The 25,835-nt window shown below is 45.1% G+C and overlaps 1 protein-coding gene across 1 annotated transcript in view; it reads left to right on the top strand.

Annotated features, from left to right (window-relative positions):
• LOC123276141 (ATP-binding cassette sub-family D member 2-like) overlaps nucleotides 1-24,326 on the top strand; it is a 50,188-nt gene extending 25,862 nt beyond the window's left edge. The window contains 1 exon segment of the mRNA XM_070505255.1: nucleotides 23,098-24,326. Coding sequence (XP_070361356.1) covers nucleotides 23,098-23,172 — 75 coding nt within the window. The 3' untranslated portion in view covers nucleotides 23,173-24,326.
• The last annotated feature ends 1,509 nt before the right edge of the window (nucleotides 24,327-25,835 follow it).

The following is a 25,835-nucleotide window of genomic DNA, read 5'->3' as shown; positions in this document are numbered from 1 at the left end:
AGCTGTGTCTCAGGCTGGTGTCTGCCGCCCTGAGCTAAGCCATAAAAATCCCTGGAATAACTTTTCAAAAAGCCTGTTAGCCTCTTGAGGCTCCTACACTTTTTTATTTTATTTTATTTTATTTTATTTTATTTTATTTTATTTTATTTTATTTTATTTTGTTTTATTTTATTGCAGCAACAGTGGATTCTAAGATGATATAGCTTTCAGAAGTACGTTGTAATATCTTTCGAATTCTGTGTAGATTACATCGTGTTCACCACCCGAAAACTAATTATAGTCCGTCCCCTCACATGTGAGCCTCATCGCCCCTTTGGCTCTCTCCCCTCCCCCCTCCCCCTACGGTAACCACCAATCCAATCTCTGTTGCTCTGTGCGTCTTCATCATTGTTTTTATCATGTACTTATGAGTGAGATCACACGGAGTTTGACTTTCTCCCTCTGATTTATTTCACTTCACATAATACCCTCAAGGTCCATCCACGTTGTCACAAATGGCCGGATCTCATCATTTCTTAGGGCCAAGTGGCATTCCATTGTGTATACATACCACATCTTCTTTATCCATTCTTCCCTTGATGGGCACCTAGGTTGCTTCCAAGTTTTGGCTGTTGTGAATAATGCTGCAGTGAACCTAGGGGTGCATGTGTCTCTCTGCATTGGTGTTTTCAAGTTCTTTGGATGAATAGCCAGCAGTGGGCTAGCTGGATCCTACATATAGTAGATGTATTCTTAGTTTTCTGAGGATGCTCCATACTGCTTTCCATAGTGGCTGCCCCAGTGTGCCCTCCCACCAGCAGTGCAGGAGAGTTCCCTTCTCTGCACATCCTCTCCAACCCTTGTCTCTTGTCTTGTCAATTAGAGCCATTCTGACCAGAGGAAGGTGACATCTCCTTGTAGTTTTGATTTGCCTTCCTCTGTTTGCTAATGATGTTGAGCCCCTTTCCATATGCCTGTTGGCCATCCGTATACCTTCTTTGGAGAAGTCACTGCTCAGATCTTGTGCCCGTCTTTTTAATTGGGTTGTTGATTTTTAGTTGTTGTTGAGCTGTATGAGTTATTTTTGTATTTTGCGTATTAACCCCTTATCCGATATATGGCTTGCAAGTATCTTCTCCCAGTTGTTAGGTTGTGTTTTGTTTTTGTGGATGGTTTCCTTTGCCCTGCAGAAGATTTTTTTACTTTGATGTACTCCCCTTTGTTCATTTTGTACTTTGTTTCCTTTGCCAGTCACACGTGGTACTTGAACATAGGCTGCTAAGACTGATGTCAAAGAGCATACTTCCTATGTTTTCTTCTAGAAGTTTCATGGTTTCAGGTCTGACGTTCAAGTTGTTGTGGTTGGTTGCTTGGTTGGTTGTTTGGCTGGTGGTTTTGCCTGCATGTGCGCGTGATCTAAGTTTCTTCAGCTCTAAGTCTGTGTGTTCCCTGGTACCCAATGGGAAATGAAATGCACAAGCATACTTCTTTTATGTATTTAGAAACTATTTTACCAAAAGTCCAGTACAAAATGTGTTGTGAACATCCTCAGTACGCACAATTGTGAAACAAATACAAGTGAGCAGAGCCCAACTGGAGAAATCACTGGGGTGTCTCTGTACTCCTTCCCCATTCCCGTTCTTCGGTCGGCCAGTGTCCTACCCTCCCCACTTCCTCAAGGTGACAGATCCTGATTGCTGTTTTTTCCCCCTCATTCCTTTCCTTTTCTGTATATTATTTTTCCTCTGTAGATGTATGTTTCTTTAAACGACGTTTTTGTTGTTTGGTTTGAACTTTACCAGAATGTCCTATTTCTTTCTTTCACCGAATATTCTGTTCCTGAAATTCAGCCCCTGATGCTTGTAACCGGTAGCTCTAGTCCAGTTTCACCGCTCCCTAGTTTTCCACACATTCCTTGCTTCACAACAAAGGCGAGCAGGTGTGCGAAGCCCACAGCACAGTTCCCGCCGTGAGTCAGCACTCAGTCAACATTTGTTGAATGGAACTGAGCCCAGACTGACTGTTGACAGCGACGCTTGGTTCCCCAGGCTGCATTCTCTGTCCTTCGCGCTGGGGCCAAGGATCCTGTTTAATTCATTTTCAGTTGATTTTTTTGTATGGTGTAAGTTAATGGTCTACTTTCATTCTTTTGCATGTGGTTCTCCGGTTTTCCCAACACCACTTATTGAAGAGACTCTCCTTGCTGTATTGTATGCTCTTGGCTCCTTTGTCGAATATTAGCTGTCCATACACATGTGGGTTTATTTCTGCACTCTCAGTTCCGTTCCATTGATCTGTGTGTCTGTTTTTGTGCCAGTACCATGCTGTTTTCGTTACTAGAGCTTCTTAGTATATGTTGAAATCAGGGAGTGTGATACCTCCAGCTTTGTTCTTTTTTCTCAGGAATCCTTTGGCTATTCGGGGTCTTTTGTTGTTCCATATAAATTTTAGGATTCTTTGTTCTATTTCTGTAAAAAATGCTGTAACTTTGATAGGGATTGTGTTGAATCTGTAGATTGCTTTAGGAAGTATGGACATTTTAACTATGCTAATTCTTCCAACCCAAGAGCACAGAATATCTTTCCATTTCTTTGCGTCTTCTTTGATTTCTTCCAACAATGTTTTACAGTTTTCGGTGTACAGATCTTTCACCTCTTTGGTTAAGTTTATTCCTAAGTATTTTATTATTTTTGTTGCAATTGTAAACGGGATTGTATTCTTAATTTCTCTTTCTGCTACTTCATGTTAGCGTATAGAAACACAACCGATTTTTTGCCTGTAGGGGATCAAGACACTCAGCCAATGCAGGCTGACAAGTAGCCTGAGGGCTTGCTGTTGGGTGGGACAGGTCCCTAGGGCCACTTGCCTGCCCTGGCTGAACTGGATTAAATCTGTGCTCTAGTGGGTATGGCAGCCCCCTGGGCTAACAGGCCAGGGAAAGAACCTCAGTGGTGTCTGCTGGGGTCTGAGTTAGCACGCCTGGACCATGTCAGAACAATAGCCCCCACCAATGTCTCAGTCTCAGGAGAGGTCTCTCCTTTCACCGGGATGCCCCCAGAGCCCACCAGGTGAGTCTCTTTTCACCAAAGGACTGTCAGCCTTCTCTCTGGTGATTTTAGTTTGCTGAGACGGGTGAGTTTGTGCATGGGCCCTTTAAGACCCGACTCTTTTCAGTTTTCATCTGATAGCTTTTCTGGGGGTATTCCCTGCTGCAGTTAATAGCCAGCGAAGCCAGATACTAAGACCCTCATCTCAGTTGTGCTGAGTCTAAAGGATGCTTTTAGTAGTATTGGCCCCTGCTTTGGACCTCACCCCTCCCGGGAGGGCTGCATACCCTAGGGTGGCTCTCTCCTGGCCAGCTGAGAAACTCCACTGCTCCCAAAGGTGACTTTTTTCTCTCCAGCTGGAATTTCTGGCCCTTCTGCCTTTGTCAGGACTGTCCCTTGTTGTGGGGGTTCTTTTTATCCAGTTTTCAGTTTTCTATACAGGGTAATTTTTCCAAAAATAATTGTAACCTGGTTGCGTTCATGGGAGGAGATGAGTTCAGAGTCTGCTTACACCGCCATCTTGACAAGATCCACCACTTCTACACTTCTGTTACTTCTGTTTTCATTTTCTCCCTCCTTTGGTACAGAGCCCATCTGGGGACCCTATTGAGGTCATCTGTCTCATGGGGGTTGTGAGGATTAAATGTGGAGTGCTTCCAACAGTACTTGGCACACAGTAGGTGTTCAAGTTTGGTAGTTATTGTCATGACCACCACCCCCATCATCCTCAAACCATCACCATCGCCATCACCGTCATCATCATCATGACCTCGTGCTGTCACTCCTACAGTCTGATAGTTAGGACTCTTCAGATTGGATACACTAGATTTATGCCTAATAATTCCACTTGTTTCAGCAGATATCTGTTGAGTGCTTACCATGATAGCTAAATTCTCCCCACTCCCCATTCTCTCGTCTCCTTATCTTCCCATCATGCTGCGACCCTAAGTCAGCTCTCCACTCTTTTAATTTTTTTAACACTGACCCCCCAGAGCCTCACAGTGACCTCGAAATTACCACTCCATAATCGCCAGCCTCCTCTATTTCCTCAGCCTCTTCTTAGCCCTTCCCTCCCTCTCTTTGCCTTGGCCCTGGCCCTGCCTACAGAATATCCTTTTCTTGAAGCCCCGTCAAGCGGTGCCTGCAGATCTCAGGATTAGGGGGTACGAGATTTATGTCCTCTCTGCTCTTTGTCCTCCCACACCATTTCTTTGAGATCCATAGTCCCCAGCTGGATCATCCTCTCCTCCTCATTACTCTTTTCTGCCTAATTAGTCCCCTATTTCATTGAAGACTTGATCACCTGGCCCACAGCTTTCCTCTCTGCCTCAATTCTTGCTGTCATCCTAGTTGACTTCAGTGTGCGTGCGGAGGACTGAGCCTGCACACGGGGTACTCATTTTCTTCAATACCTCATCTGTACTGCTGACCTCGTCTCATCCACCTGTCCCCATTCCCACCATAATACCCTGGATTTGCATCCTGATGCTGCACCACCTCACAAATGAGCAGTGCAGCACCCTCCAGCCCTGATCTCTTCTTTCCAGCTTGCTTGGTCACTTAATTCAGCTAGGCCCTCAGCATATTTTTCCTCAGGCCCTCCATGGTGTACTCTATCCTTTAGATGCTTCCTCTATGCTGTTACCTCTCAGTTGAGCTTGGACTTCATAGTCCATCCATGATTAATTCTCTTGGCAATGCCTTCCTCTCCCTTGCCCTTCAGTCCCAGTAAACCCAAAACCAAACTACCCATTTTTGTCTTGAGTACTGGAGCTAGAACTCAGAGCGGGGCAGCTGGGTACTACGTTGAGTTCATGTCACCCCACCTCACCTATGCCCTCACAGAGCCTGACCATTCTAGTAGGATTCTCTTGTCAAGTCACTCTCCCATGCTCCAGAATATATAATTCAGACATTTTCCACAGACTTCTGATTTACTCCCCCCAACCCTTCATTCTCAAAATAATATGGGTGATGTTTTGAGTATGCATAACATAGAAAATAGAAGCCTTCAGATTGGAGCTCCATTCACTTCCTCCAAGAAACTTAATCAACCTATCCTACTGTTAGAGTTGCAATGTCCTGCAGCAAAGACCACCAGAAGCACACCAGTAGGTAAACCAGTTGGGTTTAATTACTCTTTGTAATGAGGGAGGCCTCACATCATAGGGAACTCTGGAGCCTATCAGGATGAGGGCGTTAGAAAGAACTTACAGGATTTGGGCTTTGGTTGGATAGTTTGGGGAGGGTTCAAGGAAGCAGGGATTTGCTCTGGACTGGGTGCTGAGAGGAGGCAGGGACAATTCTGTGATCGTGTAGCTCAATCAATCCTTTCTAGAAGGAGTTGTGACTAGAGTGAGACAAACGCCGTAATTCATAAAGAAGCCACAGTTGCTCGCTTCAGTCAGGAGAGAGGGATGTTTGGTATTTTCTGGATGGCACGACGGCCTTGTGTTTGTCTGTTTAGGCAAAATGATGAAGTGGTGGTGTTTTGTCTCACGTCATCCCTGTCGCAGCGTGACCTTGTGCTGGTGTCTGTGAGAAGTTTATGTCCAACAGGTGAACAGCATGGCTTGTGGGAGCACGAGGCCAGCTTCTAACAACAGGAAAGCCTGGCTCATGGTACCGGACCAGCTCCTGGATGTCAGCACTGCTTTTCTTCTTTTCACAGAGGAGGAAGTGAGTTTTAAAAAGATAAATAGGTGTTTGCCAGGCAGGAGAAAACAGCATGAGCTAAACAGGATGCAGATTGAAGCAGAATAGTGTGTCAGGAGACGTTGACATCGGGTGGGGGAATGGGTGGTAAGAGAGAATTCCATTGAGGTTGTCAGAGAATGAGATGTAGAAGGTCTCAAGGCTAATGGAAGGTGGTGAGGGGTTTTAAGTGGAAGAACTGACATGATCTGGTGTGTGTTGTAGAAAAATCCCAGCAGCTGTGGGGGAGATGGGTGGTGACAGAGGGAAGGTCTGTGCTCTTTTCCTTCCCCACCGCTGCAGCCCTTGCTCAGGTCTGTTCTCTCACCTGCTCTATTGCACCACGTCCTTGGTGTTGGACCTGCTTCTGGTCTAACCCCCTCCCCCACCCCAGTGATCATGCTGTGGCCAGGGTGATTTAGCAGAATCACAAATCTTATCCTATCACTTTGTCAGTTACAACCTTTGATGCCCCATCAGCCATGAGGTAAAAACCTACAGGACATTGCATGACACAGCACACCTTTCATCATCTGATCATGCCACCTGGATACCCACTGCCAGTTGGGAAGATCCGTTAGGATGTCTCAGAATGATCTCAAATTCATGATTTCCAAAACTGTGCTCTTGCATCATCTTCGCGTGTTCTCCTCCTTGTTACCCCACCCCAAAACCCAGTGAATGGGGCCGTTGTTCATTCAGTTCCCAAGTACCAAATGTAGGAGTCAGCTTGGAACTGCCCTTTGGTGTACCACCTTATGTGATCAATCACCCAGACCTGTTGATTTTATTTGTTCGATATTTCTGGAATCTACCTCCTTTTCTCCACCTGTGCTTCCGCCATCTCAGTCCAAGCTAAGATCACCTGTGGTATGAGCTATGGCACTAGTCTGGTGACTGAGGACCCCAGTCACTGTTCCCTCCTCCAAACCCATATCTCATAGTGAATCCAGAGGTTTGTAAAGGGCATATTTTATCCTGTCACTCCCTAGTTTACTAGCTTCTTGTGGCTGTTGTAAAAAGACCAAAGTTCCTTATGTGGTCTCCACAGCCCTGCCTGCTCTGTCCTACTTCTCCAGCCTCCCTTCACACCACTCCCCCCTTCCCTAAGGGATCCTTTCTGTTCTTCAAATGTGCCCTGTTCCTGCCTCCCTTGGCGCCTGTCAGCACACTGTTCCCTCTTCCCGCAATGCTTTCTCCCACCCTCCCTGCCGCAGTGGTTCCACGTCATCTCTCAGATGGAGGCAGCCACTCAACACACTTTATTGAGTGCCTACTCAGTTTCTGGAGACAGTGTTTTAGCATGGATACAGAAGTGAACAAAACAGACAAAACTGGAGCTCTTAGGCAGCATTTATTCCAGGAGGGAGACAGCCAGAACGACAATAAGGAAAATATTTGGCAAGTCAGGTAGTGATAGATGCAGTAGGAGTGTTGGAAAGAGTTGTGACTGGAGATGGGATGGCCAGGGAAGGCCCCAATGAAGTTAATGCTGGGGAAAGACTTGTGGAGGGTGAGGGAACGAGTAACGGTGTCCAGGCAGAGAGAACAGAGAGCAGAAAGGCCCTGAGGCAGGAGCTGGCCTCCCCTGTTCCAGGAGCCACAAGGCCAGCCTGAGTGAGATGGAGAAGAGTAGCAGATGGAATCTGGGTGCCCGTGGGTACAGATGCTGCAGGCTCTTGTAAGGCCCTAACTTTTCCTCTGAGGTAGGCACCATTGGAGGATTTTGAACTGGAGAAGGAGGTGACGTGACTTGAGTTTTCACAGGATCACGTCAGCTTCTCTGTGGAGAATAGACTGTAGGAGACAAGGCTAGAAAAGGGAGATGAGTGAGTGGTACTGGAATATTCCAAGTCAGAGATGTTGTGGCTTGGATCAGGATGGTAGCAGAGCAAGTTCTGAGAGTCCGTCACATTCTGGGTCCATTTTGAAGAGCAAATGAGCTGATATTATGTGCTGACAGACTGGATGTGGGGGAGACTGAGGAGTCAAAGATGACTCCAGGGTTTTTTGGTTTCTCTCAGATATGGATCCCTCAAGGAGGCCTTTCTGACACCTGCAGTCAAGATCTTGCCCCTGTTATATGTCCTCATGACACTCTCTGCATTACCTTGGTGATCATCAGCTCAGTTGTAATTCAGACATACTGTTTCATGCTTTTCTGTCTAAAAGTTCTTGGTCAGCCGTAAGAATCTCCGCGGCCTCTGGAGGAACCCGAGGCTGCAGTTCCCTGAGAGCAAGCGTAGCGGGGACCCTGCGTCCCTGTCAGCGCACCTTCCCGCTCCGCGAAGGTCAGAAACGTGTGGACGGGGCCCCAGGAGTTCTGTCCACAGTCCACCGCCAGAGGGGGCGGGGCAACGGCCTGGGAGCATCTGGGCCTCGGTGCCGAGGAGCACGCCCCTGCTGGGCCGCCATCTTGGGAGCCATCGGTGACCCGCGCCTGCGAGCCAAGCCCGGCGGAGTCCGGTCGCGCTCTGCTACTCTCTCCGGGGCTGGGCTCGTCCGTTCCCCCGGCGTCCGTGGACGCCGCTCCGTGTCCCCGGTGGGCACAGCAGCCCGGGCCCTCCACAGCCATGGCCGCTAGCCTGAGGAGGCCCTCCTTCAGCTCCGGGTCTTCCTCCTCGCCCAACACAGACGACCAGGGCGCCTGCGAAGATGATTCCATCTGGGAGAGGTGCCTGGGGGCGTGGGGCGTGGGCCTGGGGGCTGGTGGGAGCCGAGCCTGTATCTGAGGAATAGGCTTGTGCGCCAAGAGGTGCCCGTCAGGTAGCGCGACAGCTGTGGGGCACGCGGAGCGAGGGGTCTCTTCGTGCGCTCACGTTCATCGAACGTGCGGTGTGTGCCGGGCACGGGGCCAGCCCGGGGATGCAGTGCCCGGGAGTCGGGCGCTGAAGCGGCACACGTGGTCTTGGCTCCTTGGAACCAAGTCTTGCTGGAAGGACAGACGTGAAGAAGATAGTGACGTTGGTCTCAATGGGTTCTGAGGAGTGCAGCTCTCCCTCTTGTACGGGATTGTTAAGGCGCCTTCTAGTTTTAGTTTATTTGTTGTTGTCTTTTAAAAGAAATTGATCGGATCTCACGGTATTTCTGTGCTGTGTCCGTTTCTGCCTTAATATGTGGCTTTCTAATTCTAGATGTTTGTTTTTCTTTTTTTAACATCTTCCAATGCGTGTTTGAAATAATTAAATGTGGAGTGTTGTGCTGTATGTTTTCTCCTTCATGTTTTTGGAGGAGCATAGGAGAAATTTTGAACGACTGAAATGTTATGATTCAGTTTGTTTTCTTCTTACAGTAACTTTGTATGGAATTTTTTTTTTCCTGTTCCTGGATGTTGTATGGACAGGGTTCCTAGTGTGAGAGAGCCCACTTCTGTCAGGATGGTGAAGCGCAGTTTCTTTAAACATAACGCAATCGGGAATTAAGGGGTATATTTTGTTTCTCTTTCCTTTGTGCAAAATCCTTCCTATTCCTTTTTTCTTTCCTTCCATCCTCTTTCCTTATGGCCCCGTCTGGGAGGAGCACCGCCTCTTTTGCCAATTTCTGGTTCTCCCTTGGAAGCAGTGCTTCTCCAAGGCTGACACCTCCAGAGCCTTTCCCCTTGCAGCAGCGTGCTCGTGGCCAGTGCCCAGGACTACCGAGTCCTTCGCCTCTGTTGCGTATTTCAGCAGGTAGTGTTGGACTTCCTCTTTTGAGGGTGGTTTGATGTGTTTTTTCTGATTCCTCCATGACCTTGTCCTTTCCATGGAGTCTTAAACCTTCTAATCCTCCACTCTGCCAAAGGCTTTCAGTAGTGGTCGGAGCTGGGCTGGAAGTTGGCATTTGTTTCTGAACTTGCAGGTCATTTGAAGGTTATGGTCGTCTTGGTCATATTGTGACACTACAGGCTTGCTTCTATGTGGCTTCGTTGGTTCTCCTTGTTGACTGTATGATTTGGAGGAGGTCGATTGTATGACTGTGGAGAGTTTTGGATTCAGGGAGCTGTCTTGATCTTCCAGACCCTGGGAGTTCTTCCCGGTATCGATTTTCACAGGCCTTTCCCACACGTGATGTTCTTCCTGTTTTCTTGATCCGATGGTATTTCAATGCCAGTTTCGATTTTAATTGATGGATTGTGTCCTTGCTGCCTATTGGTCATCTGTATTTCTTTCTCAGTCAATTATTTATTCCTACCCCTTAGTAATTTCTTAGTTGGGTTTTGGGAGCTCCTTCTTCACTGTGGATATTAACCATTTGTCTATTTTACGTGTTGATCATATTTTTTCTGAGTCTGACTCATCTTTTAACTGTGTTTCTAGTATTGTTGCTAGATGGAATAGTGTATCTTGGGAGTCTTTGCACATTAGTGTAAATCTTTTTGTTTTTGTCTTCGCTCGTGGGTGAGAGATTGGGTATCGAATGCTTATCTCACACAGTTTTGTCCCTCGTCTCTGTCCCCACACATTGCTCCAGGTATCCTAGAATTGCAGGTGAGCAGTCTAATTCCAATGTGACCTTTTTTTCTCTTTCTTCCTAAATCCCTAGAGAATTTTATTTATTCTTGAAGTTCCAAAACTTTCTCAATATGTGTTATGGTCATATTTTTTTCTCATCAATTTGGCCTCATATCTGATGTGTTCCTTTTGATGATCGGGGCCCTCCTTGAGTTGCAGAAAGTTTCCTCTGAGATGTGTTTAAAGATTATTTTTCTCATCTGCTCTGCTCTCTCCCTCAGACATGCCAATCATTCTTCTATTGAAAATCTTTTTCCATCTCTGGAATCTTCTTCTTATTTTCTCTCTTTTCCTTTATCTCCTTCTTTCTGAGAGAGTTTCTCAAGAATGGCTTCAACATCATTGATTCAATTCCCAGTGATGTAAAAACTGATCTTGATTGTTTCTAAGCTGCATGTAATCTCAAGGGAAATTTTATTCTTTCCAAAATACTTTCTCTTTATCTTTTTGTCTGTTTCTCCCTTGCCACCCTCTCCCTTTACAGCTCAGTCCCTCAACTTATACAGGTTTTCATTTCTTGCTTCATAGAGCAAACAGTTTCCTGAATTTTCCTGAGAACACAAACACAGCAGAAGCTTTCTAAAATATAGTTCTGTTTCCTCAAATAGAAGTCTTTCAAGGACTCTTCTCCTGACTTTTCAGCTGAACGTTTCTATGTTCATGCTGTACAGTCTTGAAGAAAAATAAGACAAAGACATATGGCTGAGATATATGTTCTGATTTCCACGTCGGCGTATTCATGAAGGAGTGAGAAATGGACAGCCTTTTCCTATTAGTTAGACGTGATTTCTACTTAGTTCCTATCAGGTTGCTGTGTGATCTTTTCCTTGTTCCTGCTCTGAAGTTGGAGAGCTCGGTGATGTGCACAGCCTTGAGCCACATTTCTAGTTTATTTTTTTTATTTTTATTTCTTTCTGCTGATGAAGATTCGTCCAGAGCTAACATCTGCCGCCAATCTTCCTATTTTTTTCTAATTGAGGTCAAAAGAGTTTATAACATTGTGAAATGTCAGTGGTCCGTTATAATTTGTTCGTCACCGTATCAATGTGCCCCTTTACCCCTATGCCCAGCTCCCTCCCCTCTTCCCCTCTGGTAACCAGTAAACCGTTCTCTTTGTTCGTGTGTTTACCTTCCACGTGTGAGTGAAATCACATGGTGTTTGCCTTTCTCTGTCTGGCTTATTTCACTTAACATAACACCCTCAAGTTCCATCCACATTGTTGTGAATGGGACAAGTTTGTCTTTTTTTATGGCTGAGTAGTATTGCATTGTGTGTGTGTGTGTGTGTGTATAAATATATATATATATATATATGTGTGTGTATATACGTATATGACATCTTCATCCAGTTGTCAGTTGATGGGCACTTGGTTTGCTTCCGTGTCTTGGCTGTTGTGAGTAATGCTGCAAGGAACATAGGGGTACATAAGTCTCTCTGAATCATTGATTTCCAGTTCTTTGCTTAAGTACCTAGTCATGAGATAGTAGTGAAGAGACTGTCTTTTCTCCATTGTATGTTCTTGGCACCTTTGTCAAAGATTAGCTGACCATAGATGTGTGGTTTTATTTCTGGGCTTTCAGTTCTGTTCCGTTGATCTGTGTGCCAGTTTTTGTACCAGTACCATGCCATTTTGGTCACTATGGCTTTGTAGTACATTTTGAAGTCAGGGATTGTGATACCTCCAGCTTTGTTCTTTTTTCTCAGGATTGCCTTAGCAATTCGAGATCTTTGCCCCATATGAATTTTAGTATTCCTTGCTCTGTTTCCGTCAAGAATGTCAGCGGGATGCTGATAGGGATTGCATTGCATCTGTAGATTGCTTTGTGTAGTATGGACGTTTTACCTATGTTTATTCTTCCAATCCATGAGCAAGGAGTCTCTTAACATCTCTTTAAGTCACTATCAATTTCTCTCACTCATGTCTTATAGTTTTCTTTCTATAAGTCCTTCACTTCCTTGGTTAAATTTATTCCTAGGTACTTAATTTTTTCAGGTACGCTGGCAAATGGAATTATATTTTTGAGTTCCCTTTCTGTAAGTTTGTTGTTGGAGTATAGGAAAGCAACTGAATTTTGTAAGTTGACTCTGTACCCTGCAAATTTACTGTAGTTGTTAATTATTTGTATTAGTTTTCCAGTGGATTTTGGGGGGTTTTCTATATACAAGCTCATGTCGTGTGCAAACAGCGAGAGTTTCACTTCTTCACTCCCTATTTGGATTCCATTTATTCTTTTCTCTTGCCTAATTGCTCTGGCCAAAACCTCCAGTACTATGTTGAATAAGAGTGATAATAGTGGGCATCCTTGTCTCGTTCCTGTTCTCAGGGGGATGGCGCTCAGTTTTTGCCCATTGAGTATGATATTGGCTGTGGATTTGTCATATATGGCCTTTATTATGTTGAGGTAATTTCCTTGTATCCCTATTTTTTTTCATAGTTTTATCATAAATGGCTGTTGGATCTTGTCAAGTGCTTTCTCTGCATCTATTGAGATGATCATGTGGTTTTTATTCTTCAATTTGTTGATGTGGTGTATCACATTGATTGATTTGCGGATGTTGAACCATCCCTGTGTCCCTGGTATGAATCCCACTTGATCATGATGTATGATCCTTTTGACGTATTGCTGAATTCAGGTTGCCAAAATTTTGTTGAGAATTTTTGCATCTATGTTCATCAGTGATATTAGCCTGTAGTTCTCCTTTTTTGTGCTGTCCCTCTCAGGCTTTGGTATCAGTGATGCTGGCCTCGTAGAATGTGTTAGGAAGTGTTCCATCCTCCCTTGTGTTATTTTTAATATCTTCTTTTAGGTTTGTTAACAGTTGCTTTACGAACTTTGCTGCTCCTGTGTTGGGTGCATAGATATTTATAAGTGTTATTATTCTTCTTGATGGAGTGTCCCTTTGATCATTGTATACCGCCCCTCTTTGTATTTCTTTACCTGCCTTGTCTTGAAGTCTACTTTGTCTGATGTAAGTATTGCGACATCTGCTTTCTTTTGTTTGCTGTTAGCTTGGAGTCTCGTCTTCCACCTCTTCACTCTGAGCCTGTCCTTGTCATTGGAGCTGAGATGAGTTTTGTGGAGGCGACAAATTATTGGATCTTGTTCTTTAATCCATCTTGCCACTCTGTGTCTTTTTATTGGAGAGTTCAGTCCATTTCCATTGAAGGTGATTATTGATGTATGACGGCTTAATGCTGTCATTATATCACTCATTTTCCAGTTTTCCTGCATTTCCTTTGTTTCTCGTCCTGTGTGTTTTGGTCTACCCATTGAATTATGCCGTTTTTTATGCTGTGTGTCTTTGTTTTTTCCTTATTTCTTTTTTGTGTCTCTGTTCTGCTTTTTAGTTTAGTGGCTGCCCTGAAGTTTGTATTCAGAATCTCGTGCATAACATAGTCCCTTTTCAGATGACCTCTTCCTTCCTTGGTCTAAACTGATTCAGTCCCTTTCCACCTCGCCTCCTAAGTTATCATTGTCATATCTTATTCCAACTTGTGTCATGAGTTTGTGGTTAAAGTGACAAGATTGTCTTTGTTTTTGGTGTATTCCTTCCCTTTAGCCTAATGCTGTGGTTGAATATTTGCTATCCTGTTGTGATCCTGTCTATCTGTTGGTCTCCTTACTCTGTGTTTTGTGACCCCTCTCTCCCCTTTGTCATTTTTTCAGGTATGAGGGCCTTCTTGAGGATTTCTTGGTGTGGGAGGATGGGTCTCATGGCTACGAAGTCCCTTAGCATTGTTTGTCTGGGAAAGTTTTAATTTCTTCCTCATATCTGAAGGATGTTTTTGCTGGGTAGAGTATACTTGGCTGAAGATTTTTATCTTTTAAAATTTTGGATATGTCATTCCATTCTCTTCTAGCTTGTAAGGTTTCTGCAGAGAAGTCTGCTTATCTGATAGGGGTTCCTTTGTAGGGTATTTTCTTCTGCCTTGCTGCCCTGAGTATTCTTTCTTTGTCATTCATTTTTGCCAGTTTTACTACTATATGCCTTGCAGTAGGTCTTTTTACTTGGACACATCTAGGAGATCTGAAGGCTTCCTCCAGACACGTTTCCCTCTCATTGTCTAGACTTGGGAAGTTGTCTGCTGTTATTTCTGTGAGCACGCTTTCTGCTCTACTCTCCTTATCTTCACCTTCTTCAATACCTATAATTCTTATGTTGTATTTTCTCATTGAGTTGGATATTTCTCGGAGACTTTCTTCATTTCTTTTTAGTCTCAGTTCTCTCTCCTCCTCTGTCTGGAGCATTTCAACATGTCGCTCCTCTGTGGTGTCCACACGAGCATTCAGGGAATCTGTATTTTGTTTTATAGCTTCCATTGTGTCTTTCATCCCTAATATTTCTGATTGATTCTTCTTTATAGTTTCAATCTGTTTTGTGGACTAGCTCCTGAACTCGTTGAATTGTTTCTCTATATTCTCTTTTACCTCATTGAGTTTTTTGACAATAGCTCTTTTGAATTCATTGTTGCTTAGTTTACTTATTTCTGCATCCTCAGGACTGAATTCTGGGTGCTTATTTTCTCTCTGGTCTGGAGATTTGATGAATTGCCTGATGCTGGAAGAATGAGTCTTTTTCCCATTGTGATAGTATTCTGTTGCAGTTACAGCCTGTTGCCAATGGATGGGGGTCGAGAGCTGTGTGTTCTGAGCCCTCCACCTTCAGCGGAGATGGCCCAGCGCAGTGCGGGTCAGGGGCGGGGCACTTTCTCCTGCACGCAGTCCCAGGTTCCCGATCAGCTCTCGCTATCTGGTCTCCTGTGGTCTTGGCTTGATGAGGTCACCCCTGAGTGAAAGCTTTTGCCCTGTTAAAGGGCTTCCCTTTAGGCCGCAAGCGCCCTAGGGAGTCCTGGGTGATTCCACAGATGCGCAACCCCTCCCCCACTCCTTCTGTCATGGAGCCTCCCTGGCAGTGACCACAGTCTTTAGGGGAGGGAGCAGAGTTCTCTCTTACCCTGGGCCAGCTCCTCTGAGGCAGGGCTCCAGCCTCTCCACCCTCTGTCATGTGGCTGCCATGACTCTCCGAGGATTTTTGTGCTTTTAGGTTATTTTCTTTTGAAATAGGGTTGCTCCTTTTTGTTGTATCTTGGAGGGGAGAGAGTCCTGGGCAAGCTCACTCCACCATGATGCTGATGTCACTCCATTGCTAGTTTAATCTTGAAGTCGGTTTTGTCTAAGGACGGCAACACCTGCTTCTTTTGTTTGCCATTAGCTTGGAGTCTCATCTACCATCAGTTCACTCTGAGCCTTTGTTTGTCTTTAGAGCTGAGATCTGTTTCCTGGAGGCAGCATAATGTTGGGTTTTATTTTTTAATCCATCCCACCACTCTCTCTGTCTCTCTCTCTTTTTTTTTTTTTTTGAGGAAGATTAGCCCTGAGCTAACATCTGCTGCCAATCCTCCTCTTTTTGCTGAGGAAGACTGGCCCTGAGCCAACATCCATGCCCATCTTCCTCTACTTTATATGTGGGACACCTACCACAGCGTGGCTTGCCAAGCTGTGCCATGTCCACACCTGAGATCCTAACTGGCACACCCCAGACCGCCAAAGCAGAGCATGTGCACTTAACTGCTGAGCCACTGGCCCGGGCCTACACTCTCTCTTTTTTGATTGGAGAATTCAATCCATTTACATTTAGAGTGATGATTGATCTATGAGGGCTTACTGCTGCCATTTTATCACTTGTTTTCTGGTTGTTCTGTATTTCCCTTGTTTCTTGTCCTTTGTATTTCGGACTGCCAGTTTAGTTTGGTAGTTCTCTAGAATGATTTTCTCCGTATGTATCCTTTGTGTCTCTGTTCTGATTGTTTGTTTAGTGGTCGCCATGAGGTTTATCTAAAAAATCTCATAGATGAGATAGTCCATTTCCTGATGGCCTCTTCTTTCCTTAGTCTAAAGCAGGTTCCATTCCTTTCTTCATCCCCTTGTAAGTTACTTTTGTCGTAACTTCCGTTTTCTGATGTGAGTTCATGGTTAAAATGATGAGATTACGGTTATTTTTGATGTGTTCCTTTCCTTTATCTTCAATATTATAATTGGTTGCTATCCTGTCCTGATAGAGAACTGTAGTTTTCTGATTTTGTCTGCCTATTTATCTCTTTGCTCAAGGCTTTTTAAACCCTTTCTTTTTCTTTCTGATATGAGGGCCGCCTTGATCATTTCTTGTATGAGGGAGTCTTGTGGCAATGAACTCCCTCCGCTTTTGTTTATCTGGGAAAGTTTTTATTTCTCCATCATATCTGAAGGATAATTTCGATGGATAGAGTCTTCTTGGCTGAAAGTTTTTGTTTTTCAGAATTTTGAGGATATTGTTCTGTTCTCTCCTAGCCTGTAAGGTTTCTGCTGGGAAATTCGGTGAAAGCCTGCTAGGGGTTCCTTTGTAGGTTATTTTCTCCTGCCTTGCTACCCTTAATATTTTTTCTTTGTCATTTACTTTTGCCAGTTTCACTAACATATGCCTTGGAGAAGGTGTTTTTACATTGATACAATTAGGAGTTCGGTTAGCTGCTTTTTTTTTTTTTAAAGATTTTATTTTTTTCCTTTTTCTCCCCAAAGCCCCCTGGTACATAGTTGTATATTCTTAGTTGTGGGTCCTTCTAGTTGTGGCATGTGGGACGCCGCCTCATCGTGGTTTTGATGAGCCGTGCCATGTCCGTGCCCAGGATTCGAACCAACGAAACACTGGGCCGCCTGCAGTGGAGCGTGCGAACTTAACCACTCGGCCATGGGGCCAGCCCCTCGGTTAGCTTCTTTTACTTGTAAATCCAGTTTCTTCCCCAGGTTTGAGAAGTTCTCAGCTATTATTTCTTTGAACAAGCTTTCTGTTCCTTTCTCCCTCCCTTCTTCCTCTGGCATACCTATAATCCTGCTGTTGCATTTCCTAATTGAGTCAGATAATTCTGGGAGAATTTTTTCATTTCTTTTTTATCATAGTTCCGCCTCCTTCTTCTGAAGCATTTCTATATTTCTGTCCTCCAAGCTGCTGCTTCTGTGTTCCATAAATCAGCCCTGTTATTCAAGGACTCCAGATTTTTCTTTATCTCATTCATTGTGTCTTTCATCTCCAACATTTCTGATGGGTTTTTATTTATAGTTTCAGTCTCTTTTGTGAAGAATTCTGTCTGTTCATTAAATTTTGTTCCTGATTTCATTGAACTGCTTTCCCAAGTTTTCTTGTAACTCATTGAGTTTTTTGTTTTTTTGTTTTTTTTTTTTTGGAGGAAGATTAGCCCTCAGCTAACTACTGCCAGTCCTCCTCTTTTTGCTGAGGAAGCCTGGCTCTGAGCTAACATCCATGCCCATCTTCCTCTAGTTTATACGTGGGACGCCTACCACATCATGGCTGCCAAGCAGTGCCATGTCCGCACCCGGGATCCGAACCAGCGAACCCCGGGCCGCCAAGAAGCGGAACGTGCGAACTTAACCGCTGCGCCACCGGGCCGGCCCCTCATTGAGTTTTTTAATGATAGCTATTTTGAATTGTCTTACATTTAGATTGTAAATTTTTGTGCCTTCAGGACAAGGTTGGTTTCTGCTTGCTTGTCATTTTCCTTATGGTCTGGAGTATTAAAGTGTCTTTTTGTACTATTTCAGGGAGTGGATTTGTGCTTCCCCTTAGTGGAAGTATCTGATCGCAGATTCTACCTGCTACCAGTGGGAGGGGCAGGAGCTGTGTATTCTGAGCCCACCGCGATCCCTTGCATCTGTGCCTGTCCTTTGGAATCTGTGTTGACTGGGCACGTCTGCCATTGCCCGCTCAGTGCTGCTGCTTTAGAAATGTGTGTGCATGCGCTCTGGTAGGAGTCCCTTCCTCTGGCTGAGCTGGTGTGTCAGGTGGAGGGAGAGGCGCTTTGTTTTGCATGCAGAATCCTGGGGGCATTCTGCTCTGCACTTGCTGTCTCCCCCCCTGGGGTGCTTGCTTGATAAAGATGCCCCTGCAATTCCTTGGCCTCCTCTGTGTGGGGCTTTCCCACAGCTGTAGGCAGCTCCAAGAGTAAAGGCGTTCCTGCAGAGAGCTGCCCCTACCCGCTATCCTCACAGGGCCACATGCAGTCCTGTTTCCTAGATCACCGTCAAGGAGGAAGAGGAGATCCCCTTACCTCCTTCCACTTCCTCCCGGGGGTACAGCACCTCCACCTTCAAATGTATGGCTGCCTGGGTCTCTCAGATGTCTGTTGTGTCGTGTGAATGTTCTCTGTTGGTTTATGAATGTCCTTTGCATTGTGTCTTGGGGAGAGAGTCTAAGGGAAGAGCTCACTCCACCATGATGGCGGATGTCACTGGTTTTTTGTGGGTGTCTATGTGAGCTGCCATTAGCATGGCAGATGGGTGGTGTAGGTCCATACCTGGGAACCGAACCTGGGCCACCGAAGCAAAGTGTGCCAAACTTTAAGCACTAGGCCACTGGGGCTGGCCGCCAGATATCTAGTTTAAAATAGCCAAGTGTCATGAAACTTTCTAGTTTAAAAAGTCACTCATTCTTTAAAATAATAACCTGATGTCTAAGAAGAGATATTGAGATACCACTACCTTATTGTCTTTGTACAGTATTTAAAACTCATTCCTGGATGGGCTGTTTCTGCATTCGTGCGTGGCTAAAAGCTACAACTTCACTATGGCTGCCCCACAGCTCCTTTCCTTCCACATGCACGTTTCAGCTCACGACTGATGCTGGATGAGGGTGTTAAAGACTCTGAATCCTCTACTAAATAGTTTCCATACTGAGGGAGATTTGATTTCCTTCACTCTGATGAAAGAAAGTCTATGCTTGTGAGATTTATTGAAATATTTTACCATGAATGGTTCCACCAGTCTACTGCAAGCTTTAAAGGTTTAACTCATGGAAGTTCTTCCGGTTTTCTAGCAGGTAATGGTGAAATATTTCTGGTTCCTAGTGCTATTGAAATTCTCTGTCTACTCTTGAGTTTTTACATCTAGGTGAGTCTGGGGAATGGCTCATCAGAAAGTACCCACTTGCTATTCATGATTCTGAGCTAAGTAGATTATGAATATGTCGCTCTGCTGCATAAAATTCTCCAAGGGTTCCCAACTATGTATAGTGTCAGGTAGAAAAGCCTCTCAGAATAGCATGTGAGCTCTTTACAATCTGGCACAATCCTGTCATTTCAGATTCATGTGTATTCACTTCCTGCCATAGATCTCAGACTCTCGCCACACTAAACTATTGATCTCTTTCTCCAAACCTGTCAGGAAATTTCAGATCTTTCTACTTCTGCTCATATACTCTTCCTTCTGCCTGTAATGCCTTGCCTCTCAGTGGGAATTGATATTTGTCCTTCACAGTGGAACAGAAATAGCACCTCCTTTTTCTAGTATTTCCGATGCCCAAAGCAAAATTCATGACACCATTTTCTTTGGCCCCGTTGCTGTGGCCTAAATGTTATGTCTCCCCAAAATTCCTTTGTTAAATCCTAAGGCCCAATGGGATGGTATTAGGAGGTGGGGCCTTTGGGAGGTGATTAGGTCATGAGGACAGAGCCCTGAGGAATGGGATTAGTGCCCGTATAAAAGGGGCTTCTGGGCCAACCTGGTGGCACAGTGGTTAAGGGCACATGTTCCGCTTCGGTGGCCTGGGGTGCACCCGTTTGGATCCCGCGTGCGGACATGGCACCGATGGCAAGCCATGCTGTGGTAGGCGTCACACATATAAAGTAGAGGAAGATGTGCATGGATGTTAGCTGAAGGCCAGCCTTCCTCAGCAAAAAGAGGAGGATTGGCAGCAGATGTTAGCTCAGGGCTAATCTTCCTTAAAAAAAAGGAGGGGGCCTTCAGAAACCCCTGTAGCCTTTGTCTCACGGAAATTATCTTCTACTGAATTTTTCCTCCCTTTTATTACCTCTGTTCTCTGCCTCCAGAACCCCGATAAAAGAAAGGGCAGACATGTATGCCGCTTCACATTTCTCTCCTACGTGCCGTCATTCTGCCTTTGGCTCTGCTCTGCAAGATTCCACTGACTTTATCACCAGATCACTGACATGTTGTTAACCATCCCCATTCTCTTAGTCAGTCTGTCCACTGAATTGCTTTAGTGTCAAACGTATTTTTAATTCCCAGGCACTCATTTTCATCCTCTGATTACTCCTTTTTTGCAGCAGCAGTCTGTTCTTACTTTTGTATGTGCCATCTTTCCTATCTCACTAAAGTCATTTCTTACTCTTTTAACATTGTTTTGTTTCCTGAATGATCTTTATTTCCTAAAAACACAATTATTTTACTTGTTAATCTTAATGTGAGTCACGTATGTGATTTTTTTTCTTCACATTTGTTGACCCTTGGCTGTTAGTTCTTGTTTGTGAATAAAGATCTAGGCTGTTAAGCGGTGGGAGTTCCATTTGGATTTGTGTAGATCTCTCTGCCAAGAAACTGCTCCCTGGATGAGCCTGTACTGGTGGGTCTGGTGCCATAACTGGAAAATGACAGTTCAGAGTTGTGGGGGTCAGCCGGCTGTGGAGAGCAAGTCAAAAAAGGGAGGACTTGACTTGAGCAGTGAATTATCTTGATATGTTCCTTCTTGAGAAAAGCTGTGTTGCCTCTCCTTTTCCATTAAGGTGCCTGCTGGATGTTCCAGAGTTTCCTCAAACTCTGCTTTGCTTCCCATTCATGGTCCTACACTCAAATGACGAGGCATCTGCATGTAAGCAGGTCACTTTCTTTAGCCTGCACAGCTTGGATTTTTATGTGGGGGCCAAAAGCCTCTGCTGTCTGCTGTATATATTTGGGAGGAGGGCAGGGAAGAGAGATGTGGTCCAACTAGCCCAGCCTTCCCAGATGCAGTCTTTTAAATCAAAACTATTCATCATATGTATATATATATATATGTATACACACACACACACATATATATATACACACACATATATATGCATATATTGAGCAGTATGATAACAGTGCCAAAATGGCTGAAAATTCTGTCTATCCTGTGTCCATGCCCCTCTGCAATGTGACTTTGGAGCCCCTCCTAGCAAGAGGTGGCATTTGTTTCTCCATCTCCTTGAATCTGGCTTGGCCCTGTGGCTTAGTTTGTTCATTGGGATTCTAGAACAGTGACCTGAAGGAGAGACTTGAAAACCGCTTGCACACTGGACTTGCTGTCTCTTGCTGCCCTTATAAAGAAGATAGGTAAGGGGCCAGCTTGGCAGCATAGCTGTTAAATTCGTGCACTCCACATCAGTGGCCTGGGTTTGCCAGTTTGGATCCTGGGGGTGGACCTACGCACTGCTTATCAAGCCATGCTATGGCAGGCATCCCATATATAAAGTGGAGGAAGATGGGCATGTATGTTAGCTCAGGGCCAGTATTCCTCAGCAAGAAAAGGAGGATTGGTAGCTGATGTTAGCATAGGGCTAATCTTGCTCAAAAGAAACCCAAAATAAGTAAAAGACAGGAAAGTTAAAAATACATTTTTTTCCATATGAATTCTGAGCTATCAGAAGTAACAGTCCTGGGGGCCAGCCCGGTGGCTCAGCAGTTAAGTGTGTACGTTCCGCTTTGGTGGCCCAGGGTTCGCCGATTCGGATCCCAGGTGCAGACATGGCACTGCTTGGCAAGCCATGCTGTGGTAGTCGTCCCACATATAAAGTAGAGGAAGCTGGGCACGGATGTTAGCTCAGGGCCAGTCTTCCTCAGCAAAAAGACGAGGATTGGCAGCAGTTAGGGCTAATCTTCCTCAAAAAAAAAAAAGTAACACTCCTGTGAAGAAGCCCAAGAGGATGACAAGAGACATGTGGCCCATTTGCTTCTGTTGCTCTGGCCAACAGCCTGCCAGACACATAGCATGTGACAAAGACTTCCCTAGATTATCCAACCAGCAGCCAATCTACAGCTGACCATGGATGCCTGGGATACAGAGCCTGGGAGAGATGTGCTGAGTTCACGCAGATAAGAACTGCCTAACTGATCCAAATGATGAACTAAATGAGCAGTTGTTGTTTGAGACCCCTAAGTTTTGGGGTAGTTTATCACCCAGCAAGAGCTATCTGATACAAACACCGCATTGTATTGATGTTCCAGCTACTGTAGATACTCTGATAAACAAAGTAGATAAGGCCTCTGTCCTCAGGTGACGAGAAACAAAGAAATAAATGAGTCAGAAAACTTCAGAGATTCACACATGCTCTGAAGGAAAGCAAGCAGGGTGATGTGACTGGCTGGGGTTGGGATCTCATTTAGATACTGTGATCAGAGAAGAATGCTTTGAGCAGATAAAGTTTGAGCCAAGACCTGAATGACAGGGAAAAGCCAACCATGTGAAAGTCTGGAGGTAGACTGTTCCAGACAGGAAACAGCAAGTGCACAGGCAGTGAGCTGGGGAGATACTTCACGTGTTAAAAGGACATAAAGAAGGTCAATGAAGCTGGAGCTGGTGAGCAAAGGAGAGAGAGAGGGGAAAGATGTAAAGTCAGGAAACAGACCTTGGGGGAGGACTTGGCCTGTGATTAATTTCAGTTACCTTCATGCTTGTACCCTGTCTCATCTCTGTCCTTGATGTTTGTGGACTAGGAGCTTGGAGCTCTCAAAGGACCCCTGTGGGAATGGTCCCTCTTTTCTCCAGCATTTTGGTCTACATCTTTCTGTGATCTGTTTTCATCAGTCAGATCTATCTGCTTTCTGTCTTCTCGGATTTCTTCAAGATGTCCTCCAGCTGACTGCCATTCCAGTTTACTAGCATTACCACGGATTCATTCTTTTTAAAATACAAGATGGTTTTTGGGGGCATTTTTAAGGACCTTCGTATATATTAGTCCCCAAATCACCATCTTTAGTTGAAATTCTCATATCTCATGTTTAAATTTGGAGCTCTAAGCCCATAAATCTCCTATCCCCCTTTGTTATCGTATCTTTTTCTCTGTTTCTTCTCTTTTCAGCTTGTCTTTACAGTGGCTGCTGAGAGGCCAGCCCTCGATGGGCTCTTTATTCACTATCCAAGAAATATGTCCTGAGAAGCTTTTATCTGCAAACAAAATGGAGGCCCTTCTCACCTACCAGTTGCCCCTTTGCAGCCACTTGCCTTGCTCGGTTCCTGCTGAGTTGAATACGCTCATCCAAACACCCCCTGCTGGGACACTGAGGGGACACAGGGTCAGTTCTTCCCAGTGCCTTCCACTTCACTAGACACTTCAGGTGTTTCATTTCCTAGGGAGGTTTTGATGTCTCAGAATTCATATGCCAGAAAACTGTATTTGAACACCCTGGTCTTCCTTCTATCTGTCTGTCTATGTTCTATCTTCATTGAGTTTTGGGTGCCACAAATCATTAGATGGCACATAGGATGTCATACCTGGGAGGGATGGTCCATGTTACCCTTTTGAGAACAGGAGATGCTACACCATTGCAGACCAAGAGCTTGGCCTTCCTGGACGTTTGTAAAGTTTCCAGGCAAGGAATCTTCACTTATCTCCCTAAAACAGATAAACATACTTTTGTACAGAGATGAGAGCATGTGAAAGGTGAGACCAGCAATCTTCAGGGCCCAGTGCTTACTCATAATGTTTTCTTCCACAAATCTGTTGGGTCCTTTGCAGAAGCCCAAAGTACAAAACTCTTTGCCTGCCCTGCATTTGCCTTACAGGAATACCACTACACACTTCCCTCCAACCCAGAATCAGAGGCCAGAGCACCTTGAATGAAGAGGAAAGGAGGTCCATATTCTCTTTTCTACCCCAGGGCCATTGCGAGTGCTGTTCCCTTCACCATTCTCCATGCTTTTCGTCCAAGTCTCTTACTTACCCTGGCTCTTACTTATCCTTCTGGACTCAGCTTATATGCCGCTTGCTCGGAGAGGCCCTCTCTGCTTTTCTGATCTTCCCTTCCTTCCCCAAGTGTAGTGGATGCTGCTGGTGCCCTGCCCGGGTCCCCTTCACTGGTGGCACACTCTTTCCTCAGTTGCTGTGAGTATTCATTGCTCAAATGGAGCTGCCTTGCCTGGGAGGTTACTCCTGGCCGCAGGGGACAGCCAGTGGCCAATGATTGGGGCACAAAAAGCTGGAAGCCTGGCCGCAAGGTGGACCAGAGCCTTCTGGGATACGAGGGAGAAGTTAGTCTCCAGCTGAGACAGCCCCTTTGCTTAGTTTTCTTCTCCTGTCTGCTGCTTCCCTCACACTGCACCCCCTCCAGAGAGCCCTCCTCCAATGAATCTTTTTCACCAGAATCACTGTCTCAGGCCCTGCTTCTGGAAGCCTGACCTAAGACACTGAGAAAGCTTTCTTTAAGAGGTTTGTCTGTGTATTTACACAGCGAGGACAAGTTTTCTCTCTGACCCCTGCGCCTCTAACAGTGATGGAGAGTCACGTGAATGGACTCGGATGCAAATAGTCCCCCTGGAACTGGCCACACAGCAGCTCCCCGTCTGAGGCTTCTGAAGAGCTTCTCTAGGAGGTGGAAGGGGAAGAAGAAAAAGAGACACTGCACACAAGCAGTTCACCGGGAGGCTGTGCTGTCATTTCTGGAGCAGAGCTCTTTGACCTGCTAAAAAGGGGTATTTTTTAGAGGCTTTAGTAAAATCATTTAATCTAAAATTCAATATCAATGCCGCTCGTTAGTTTTTAAGAACCCCATATCTGTTCTTTCCCTGAAGTGAAACAAATTTGGTTAAGGATGGGTGTTTCTGAGTTTATTTCCTACACAGTTGAGAGCTCAATGCCATGGTTAAGTCTCTTGTCCCAAAGGTAATGCCTTGGGAGCCACAGCAATAGCACAAACTAATGAAACAGGAGGAATTCATGTTTGAAGAGCCAGAGCCTCTGGAGACATTGACTCAATGGCCTGAGCCCCACAGGATGGTTTCGAATTGAGTTCCTATGCAAATGTTTTTAAACACCAGTCCTGTGTCACTTACACATTCAATACTTAAAATTTAGATTATCTGGAGGTGACTCTTGAGATTTAACAATTGTGACATTTTCTTGAGGCATGAACTCAACTCACACATCCTGCAAAGTTGGCAGATGGTGAGTGAACGAGGTGACCACTGAGCATCTTCTTGGCATGTGTGCAGTAACTCACATGAAGGGATTTAAATCTTTCCAACTGAATGTTGCTAACAGAAGGGCAGAGGTGGGGGAAAGAAATGGCAGGTGTTTGAGGGTCTGCAAGACCAAAGCTCTCACAGCTGTCACGTGATTACTATAGGCCCTCCATGTCAGCCACCACAATGGCTGCTTTAGAATCTGATTTTCCACATGCACAATTAAGGATACAGAGGCACTGATGTGCTGTCTTAGGAAGAAGATGGAGCTTGGGTGTCTGTTAAATTGGAATTTGAAGGTGATCAGGGTTGTGATCCCCTCTCTGATTTTCCCAGCTTCTCGCACCCGCAGTTGAAGAAGCCATGTCCTGATAGTCCCAGGCAGACTAGTTCCGCCGATTCCTTATTCCCAGTGCAGGTTTGCTTTTCTCTCTGCATCTTTCTTTTCTGTTTATGACACCACCATCTTAGTTGCTGAAGTTTCCAACCTTGACCGTAGGCCCCTGTATGTTTGTCCTTCTTATGTCTTCTCCTGTCATTAACCTCAGGGCCACCTCCACCCCTTATCTTCTGGCTATGATTCCTTGGGCTCCTCACGGGATGTGACCATGACTTCCATCCACTTGAATCCTTCATGGG

This window comes from Equus asinus, chromosome 3 (genome assembly GCF_041296235.1).
Source record: "Equus asinus isolate D_3611 breed Donkey chromosome 3, EquAss-T2T_v2, whole genome shotgun sequence".
Classification (NCBI taxonomy): domain Eukaryota; kingdom Metazoa; phylum Chordata; class Mammalia; order Perissodactyla; family Equidae; genus Equus; species Equus asinus.
Note: the sequence above shows the minus strand (reverse complement) of the source record. Positions and strands in the feature narration are given on the sequence as shown.